This window comes from Trachurus trachurus (assembly GCF_905171665.1).
Source record: "Trachurus trachurus genome assembly, chromosome: 9".
NCBI classification, from domain to species: Eukaryota; Metazoa; Chordata; class Actinopteri; order Carangiformes; family Carangidae; genus Trachurus; species Trachurus trachurus.
In genome coordinates, this window is record NC_139895.1 from 1,902,194 (window position 1) to 1,911,180 (window position 8,987).

At 41.0% G+C, this 8,987-nt stretch overlaps 1 protein-coding gene across 1 annotated transcript in view; it reads left to right on the forward strand.

The window, feature by feature from the left end:
• LOC310991871 (uncharacterized protein) overlaps window positions 1–1,508 on the forward strand; it is a 41,647-nt gene extending 40,139 nt beyond the window's left edge. The window contains exon 15 of the mRNA XM_083979802.1: window positions 772–1,508. Within this exon, the coding sequence (XP_083835928.1) occupies window positions 772–1,091 (320 nt within the window). The 3' untranslated portion in view covers window positions 1,092–1,508. The remainder of the gene's footprint in view (window positions 1–771) is intronic.
• Window positions 1,509–8,987: the final 7,479 nt, after the last annotated feature.

Consider the following 8,987-nt stretch of genomic DNA (forward strand, 5'->3'; position numbering starts at 1 on the left):
TGTTCTTATTGGGCCTCAGATCATCTTCTGTTTATTCTGTGGTCTATTCTTGTCGACAAGTGAGAGTCAAACTAGTGGGAAACCGTTCAGAGTAGGACCAAGGAGATTCATGAAGGAGCTGAAAGGACCTTCAATAAAATAAGGAGTATAAATATTTATGCTCAGTCCTCCATCAGATCCTAAATCAGTCGTCCTTGTTCTCCTTCAGGTGTTGCTCAGAAACTTCACCTTTTTTTCTTTAAGTATATTTTTGGGGCTTTTTGCCTTTAATTGATACGATAGTTGAGAGAGACAGGAAATGTTGAGGCTAGAGAGGGGGAATGACATGCAGCAAAGGGCCACCAGATATAGATTCAAACCGGGGCCAGCTGCAGTGAGGACTGTAGCCTCTGCCTATGGGGCACCTGCTACTGAGCTGTACGGTGCTCCACACTTCACTTTAATCAAGTTCCTGTTGATGTGTCTGTAACTTGTTAGTCTGTCACATGTTGTCGTCCCAGAGTCAGAACTCGTCGCCTTAAAATCATTAGAGCTGAAAATGCTCAGAAGTGATGTTGGATGGACTTTACATTTGTGTTTGGCCTAGTGTGATCACTGGTGGCTTCTGGGTTACTGCTGTAAGGACTTTCTACAGAGCCCTGAACTGAGACGAGCAAACTGGACGAGACAGATTGTTTTTCATGAGCGGTTCCATCCCCACTGTGTATACACTTATACCACTATTGAATTTGCTTCTTTTGAACACAAGTATCTTTCTTGTTCATCTTCCAGGTCCTCGTCCAGAACCAACTCCAAGTGTCTCAGCTCCGACTCCAAGTGTCTCAGCAGCAAAGAGGCTGAGGTTAGCTCGGGCTGAGTTCATCAAGAGAGTGACTGAACCAGTTCTCCATGAGCTGCTGGACAAACTCCTGGAGCTTGGAGTGGTAACTGACAGTGAAATGGAGTCTATTGCTGCAATAGCAGACAGGGCAGAGAAAGCTCGAAAGGTGATCGACCCTGTACGAAAGAAAGGAGAAGCAGCTTGTTCAGATCTGATCAGAGTTCTGTGTGAGGTGGATCCCTGCCTGTCAACACAGCTGAATCTGAGGTAGAAACAGTCTGTCCTGTGTTTGTGCCTCACAGAAATGTCTTAAACGCTTTTTCTCATTTGTTTTGGAACATTTGGTAAAACCCTTTAAGTCCCACAGTGTTTCTTCCTGGATTTTTTTAAAGAGTGGCGGCGAGGGCATTTTCATTTCGGCGTCCAATCCTCCGCGGCCGCCTCGCGCCCTGCAGCGATCGTTTCAGTGTTTGGTCTATTTTGTGCACGAGCTGCGAGCGATCGCATCAATCTTGGCAGGAAGTCACACAAAAAAACAGAGAGAGAATCCGGTCAACTTTCAAAATAAAACACCGGGAATGACAAACACGTGAGGCCAATGTGTGTACGTTTGTAGCCTATTTGTGTTTATAAATCGAAACAGAGCGCGAGAGATGAACACACACAGAGCTGAGGGGCGAAGAGCTTGTCCCCCGGCCGCCACAGAGTCGTTAATTAATGGTAAACGCTGGATGCGCTGGTTGATAAGTTTCGTTCTTAATGAGGAGGAAATAAAGAAAGGTGCAAAGTACCTAATGGTAACTGGTTGTGGAAACCCTGCTTTACATTGTTTTAACATAAAAAATAAATAAATAAATAAACATCATTCTGAAGGTGTTGCGGCTTTTATTTTGCTGTGGCGGTGCGCCATGATCAATTACATGTAGAGGAAACCCTGTCCCAGACTTGTCAGAGTTACCTGAACTAGAGGTCGACTGATAGTGGATTTTAAAGGCCAATATAATGACAATACTTTGGAGAATTGAAAAGCCAATAGATGGTTAATTTGCCCATTCCTCATTGTAACTGTATTTGTGACAAGTTTCGTTTTTGTGGGATATTTTGTGTTTCATATGTCGTAAAAGAGAAATGAATCTAAGTTCATTATGTTTTTGTTTTTTTTAGAAATTAATAAATGATAATAAATGCAGTGCAATAAATAAGATGTAAAAAGGTTAACATTGATGAATAATTTGATTAAAAGATCATTGTAGTCTTGAGCTAAACACCTTGATGTGAGGTTTGAAAGGCATCTGGTCACATGACTGGGTAGAGGCTTACACTGTAATCATATTCTGTATTTCATTATTGCTTTCATTATGCTTCAGATGGACATATGTGTTTTCATGTGATTCTTTTTTTTCTGTTATGCTAACATGGTGAAGCCTTATACGTGATGAATGAGGGATGATGATGTGCTTGGTAACCTTGTCCGCCAAAATGAATTATAAATAAACATAAAGACTAGTAGTCTATTTGCTTTATATTAAATCACTTTTGACCTAATTATTTTGGACTGAAATTAATTACATACACAAGTCTATCGGCTCTGACAGCGTTTTGCATCACGTGCATCTGAGCAATATCATAGCCCATGGTTTCTGAAAATATACAATTTCAACTAGTGATATCGGCACAAGAACATAGGAGCTCAGCTTTGCGGCTAAGACTCAGATAGACTTAATTCCTTCATTAAACAAATAGTTCACCCAAAATTCAAATTGCACTCATTTTAGAAAAAAAAAACATAGTGAATAATACAGGGCACAAGGGAGTGTGATAGATAGACGATAAAAACAGGACAGCACAGCACTATCGTGTAATTTAGTACAATATTTAGGCTGAGCAAGCTTAGCTTTTTTTTTAAGCTCGCTTGGCCGGTACATTTTGTTTAAGTTAATGAAACCGAGATACTTTTAATACTGTGTGCTTACATTAAACAGAAATAAAATTATATGTGTGTGGGCCAACGTTTCCACAAAAGCATGACATTTTATATTTTATGAACAGGAGACACTGTGACATTAAACTAAATTAAGTTTTTTGTCCATTGTTATTTTTAGACATAGTTTGTAGATTTTTGACACAGTATCTTTCTCTCTTTTGAAGGTGCATATAACAATCCAGCATGGCGGAGTCACGTGATGACGCCGAGTAAGATGGCTGCTTAGGCTGAGAGCTGCGGCACCACCCTTTGACATTTGTGTGAATTTATCGGCTTTTGCATTTTTTTTCCACATTTTTCTCTCACAAATTGCCGATTGTAACTTTTTCTCACCACCGATATGCCGAATAACCGGAAAAATGATGCAAGTGCATCTCAACAGCAACAGAGCACCAGGGCTAACGTTAGCTTTAGAGCTAACCCGGCCTCTCCTGTTGCACCTGCCCGGCAGCCCGTGGATGAGTCAACTTCCATTGCTAAAATACATGAGCTTCTTCAGAAACTATCAGAGTCTCAAACGAAAATCCTCAACGACCAAACCAAACACTTTGCAGACATCCGCAAAGACGTGTCAGAAACGAGAAGAGCTGTCGAGGCGGTCAAAGCTAAATTAGCTGACGTGCTAACCAGGATGACTAGCGCCGAGGCTCGTTTGGACATGCTAGAAGAAGCAGAGAGGCAGCGGTGCGACTCGCCCCCGGCTGCGGCTTCTGAAGTTGAAAGGCTGAACGCCAAGCTAACTGAGTATGAGGACCGGGAAAGGCGAGTTAATCTACGCATTTATGGATTCCCAGAACGGGTTGAAGATAAAGATGCTATATCGTTTTTGAGAGATACCCTCCCTGAAATCCTCCGAGATGACTTCCAAGGGGGTCTGGATTTGGAGCGTGCCCATCGATCGCTATTGCCAGCTAAGCCCGGAGCCCCCCCAAGGCCTTTCATCGTGCGCTTCCTGAGGTTTCAACAGAAGGAGCGGGTGAGACAACTGGCGAGAGAAATCGGAGACGTCCGTTGGCAGAATCACAAAATAAGCTTCTATCAAGATTTCTCCAAGGCCACGCAGGAGCGACGACACTCCTTTTTGGAGTGTAAACGTCTGCTTCACTCAGCTAAAATCCCGTTTGGCATCGGGTATCCAGCTGTGCTTTCATTCACAACAGCAAGCGGGGTAAAGCATCGTTTTGATGACCCCAAGAAGGCTTTGAGATGCATCAAAAACCTGTAAGTGACACTGACTTCAAATGACCCCCCCCCTCCCCCGTCAGAGTGACCTGGGTAAGACAACGTGATTTATGTTTATCTTCATATCTTCAGCCCCCTCTCTGATGGACATTTAGATGAACATTTTTCGTTTCATTATATTGAAGATGGGAATGTTTTGTTTTGTTCCTTCATCCCGGCGTCATCACTATTGTTTTTATTGGCATACACTGTATTATAATCTATAGGCCATACGTGCACTATCAGTAGGTGTGCATTCATACTGTATCTGTGCCTAGGCTGCAAGTGATGTGGATCCACGGGGTGTGTATGTGGGATGGGGAGCTTGTCCAAAGATGTCACAGACTGCTAAAGGTGCCACATAATTGTTACAAACCAGATGTTTTATTGCTAGAAGAGGGGGAAAAAAAAAAAAAAAAAAAAAAAAGTTCACACTGCTGCTATTTTTGATATTTGATAAATGGTGGTGTTGCTGCCTTACTTGGGTGGCCAGAAACTCATAGTTCTTTGAGTTAGTTGTCCGGTTGTGGATTTATCAGGAAGGTTTGAAAGTATTTTTCTTCTTCACCTTCCTTTGTTCTTTTTGGTGTTTTTTGATGTTTTTTGTCCTTTCTTGTTTTGGGGTGTTTTTTTTGGATCCAGACTTCTCTCTTACTACTATGGAGGCAACTTCATTTATTTTTTATTTTTTACAACTTCTTTTAGCGTATGACTGCTCTTAATCTCATTTCAGTCAATGCCAGGGGTCTTAACATTCCACATAAAAGAACTACTGTACTAGATTTTCTCCGTAAGAAAAATATAGATTTTGCTATGATTCAGGAATCACATCTATTATCCAAAGATGCGGGTCGCTTAGCTAATAAGTTTTATCACCCCATTGCAACTTCTTCTGCATCTACTAAATGTAGAGGAGTAATGGTACTGTGTAAACGAAAACTGAAATTTGATATGATTGACTCTTGGGCAGACGATGCGGGTCGGATGGCCATTGCCAAAATCCGTATGGATGGGAAAAACATTGCACTTATTTCTGCTTATGCCCCTAACGCATTTGATGCCGCTTTTTATGGACTATTAACTAAAGCTTTGCTTGATCTCACAGGATTTCATTTAGTTCTAGGGGCAGATTTCAATGCGGTGTGGGACAGCAGTATGGACAAAACGGGCGGCATTGAGACCAGAGACCAACGTCTTGCATCCGAGGCGCTGCGCCAGTGGGCAGCTGATACAGGCATGGTTGATATTTGGCGTTTGTTAAACCCTTCTCTAAAAGACTTCTCATTTTACTCAGGGAGACATAAATCCTTTTCGAGGTTAGATTTTATCTTCGCCTCCCAAGATTTATTTCAAAATATTCAAAATGCGCATTATATTCCAGTTACCTGGTCTGACCACAAACCAATACATTGTTCGGTTACTGTTCGTCCATCTTCTACTAAAGCCCCTAGGTGGCGCTTTAACTCATCCTTACTTCGAGATGAAAAATTTAAAACTCAGTTTGAAAGCAATTTTAGCGAATTTCTGGAGTTTAATGTCGGCTCTGTTTCTGATCCTAGAATACTTTGGGAGGCAGTGAAGGGCTTTATAAGAAGCAACACCACCTTATATGCCTCAACACGAAATAAGGAGCGCTCGGCCAAATTGGAGGCTTTAGAATTAAAATATGCAACTCTTGATGCCACCTTGCAACATAATTTTAATGACCACGCAGCCCTACAGAAAGAAATGATTAAAAAAGAGATTAACTCTCTTCTGAAACGCCGTTCAGAATTCCTCATGCACAAAACGAGGCAAACTTACTATTTTAACTCCTCTAAACCCAGTCATCTCCTAGCAATGACGCTTCGAAAGGATGAGCACTTTGCTGATATTTTTTGCATTAAAGATAAAGATGGCATTATACAATCTGACCCAAAAAAAGTAAATGCTTCTCTTGCCTCCTTTTATCAGGAGCTGTATAGTTCGGAAAATCATTTTGATAAACATGCCTGCAATAATTTCTTAAATGACATTAAATTATCTCGCCTTAGCGAAGATGACTCTGTAAAACTAGATGCCTCTGTTACTTTACAGGAGTGTGAAGCAGCCGTCAGAGACATGCGTAAAGGTAGATCACCAGGGCCGGACGGAATCCCACCCGAATTTTATCTTACTTTCTGGGCTTTGATTGGTCCACTGCTAGTGGACATGATCCAATATTCAATAGAAGTGGGTTCATTTTCGAGAGATGTTAATTCGGCTTTAATCTCACTCCTTCTTAAAAAGGGAAAGGATCCGGTCGAGTGCTCCAGTTACAGGCCTCTTTCACTTTTAAATGCAGATTTAAAGGTCTTTGCCAAATTACTGGCCCGGCGGCTTCAAGGCCATATGACAGAGTTGGTTCACAGTGACCAAACAGGGTTTATAAAGTCTAGATTGGCAACGGATAACGTTAGACGATTATTGCATGTTATAGATGGTGTTCAAACCTTGAGTTCCCCTGCTGCTGTTCTTTCACTAGATGCGATGAAGGCCTTCGACCGCCTGGAGTGGCCCTTTCTATGGTCAGTGCTTGAGTTTATGGGATTTGGCATGCCGTTCATTAATATGATTAAGGTGCTGTATAAAAACCCAACAGCCGTGGTGCTTTCAGGCAAAACTAGCTCTCCTCCCTTTGCTATATCGAGAGGATCGAGGCAGGGCTGTCCTCTCAGCCCTCTGTTATTCGCCCTTTCTCTTGAACCACTGGCACAGGCCATCCGTATATCTCCCACAATTTCTCCAATTACCATTAGAGGAACACACCATCACATTTCGCTTTATGCTGATGATGTTTTATTGTATTTAAACAACCCAGTGCAATGTATCCCACATGTTTTGTCAACCTTTGAAGATTATGGCAAGCTTTCCGGTTTTAAAATAAATTGGCAGAAATCAGCCTTGCTCCCTTTGAATCAGGCCATGTGTAATGTTCCTATCCCTGCATCCATTCCAGTTTCTAAAAACTTTATTTATCTGGGGATTGATATCTACTCTTCTGTACAGACAATAGCTAAAAACAATTTTGGTAATACACTTAATAAAATCATTGCAGATCTGGACAGGTGGTCTAACCTGCCAAATTCACTCCGTGGCAGGGTAGCTATAATTAAAATGAATATTCTGCCCAGAGTCAATTTTGTGAGCTCAATGCTCCCCCTTCCTCCGCCCCCTCAATATTGGTGCAAATTACAATCAGCTATAACAAAATTTATTTGGCGTGGTAAACGACCCCGCATTAATCTCACCACAATGCAGCGAGAAAGACAAGCTGGCGGTTTGTCTCTCCCAAACTTTAAAATTTATAAGTGGGCCTTTACACTTCGACCTTTATTAACTTGGTTTCAACCTAATGCTCAGGTATCATGGCGTGCCCTAGAGGAGCAGATACTAGCCCCATATTCGTTTGCTAGCTTTTTGCATTCTAACATCTCAGTCCACCAATGTCGTTTAAGATTTGGTTCCATGATTTCATATTTATTACTTGTATGGAGGAGGGTGGAGAAGTTAGTTGGTTGTTCTTCTGGATGGGGCCCACATTCTCCAATATTTAACAATGATAGATTGTTGATCGGAGGTCAACACATTCGTTTTCCTGACTGGGAAAGAAAAAACATTTGTACACTTAACGATATCTTTGGGGAAAAGGGGTTACTTACCTTTCAGGACATTTGTATTAAATATGGTATAACGCGTACCTCCTTTTTCTTTTATTTGCAACTGAGATCTACCTTAAAAAACAATGGTATTTCATTTCAGAGCCCTCTTGTAACACACCCAATCCGCAAATTGTTTGACTCTGCTAGAAATACAAGTGGTTTTGTTTCAAGACTTTATTGGTTCGTGTTGCGACACTCTTACAGACCTCTGGCATTAGATAAAACATGGAGGAAAGATATCCCAAATTTGAAAGCTACATTTAATTGGGATAGAGTATGGGTTGATGTAAGTTTAGCATCCAGAAATCCTGACCATCAACAAATACACTATAATTATATACATAGAGTATACTTTACTCCTAGGAAGCTTCATTTGATGAAAGTTATAAATGATCCTACATGTACGTTATGTTCTTCCAAAGTGATCGGCAGTTATTTTCACATGTTCTGGGAGTGCACACCAGTGGCGGAATTTTGGAAAATGGTTGCCTTGAATCTGTCCCAGTTGTTCAAGATCAGGCTGCCTTGTTTGCCTGCCACACTAATTTTAAATGACTTGTCAGGGCTGGGTCTGACACTGGACGAGAGGAGAGCTCTGCTGGCGGGAATCACAGCTGCAAAAAAACTAATTGCCACACGCTGGAAACCTCCTCACTCACTTTCCTTCCGAGTATGGATTTTAACGTACCTGGACATTGTCTATTTAGAGTTGTCAACAGCTCGAGTACACGGAGCCAAAGAATCCGCAATAGAGGCTTGGAACTCGCTCCTAACTATCCTCCGTGCGCTTCAACTGTAGTGTGTGATTAAGGCTATTGGAATCTGGATCCAGGGGGTGGGTGGTTTGTGTTTGGGGTAGTCATTTTATTTATGTATTTTGTTATTTTTTCTTTGACCTTATTACATGCACATGTAATTTATTATTATTTTATTTTATTTTATTTTATTTTATTTTATTTTTATTATTATTTTAGTTTTATTGTTCACTTTCATGTATCTATACAGTACATTTATAAGTATGGGTATATATGAATACATGGTTTATGATTTATTGTTGTATTATTGACTTGTACCTGTAAGTTTTTCAGTATAAAAAAGAAAATAAAAAGTTGATCACAAAAAAAACAATCCAGCATGGCAAAACTTGCCCCAAGGAGCAATGCAGGACACAGCTCCATTGCCCATTCTGCAGCTCAACTTTGTTCCAGCCAACAAAGCTGAGCAAATGTAGAAATACCACTCAAGCCCGTGCAATAAAACATTTAAAACCATTTCATTTCAT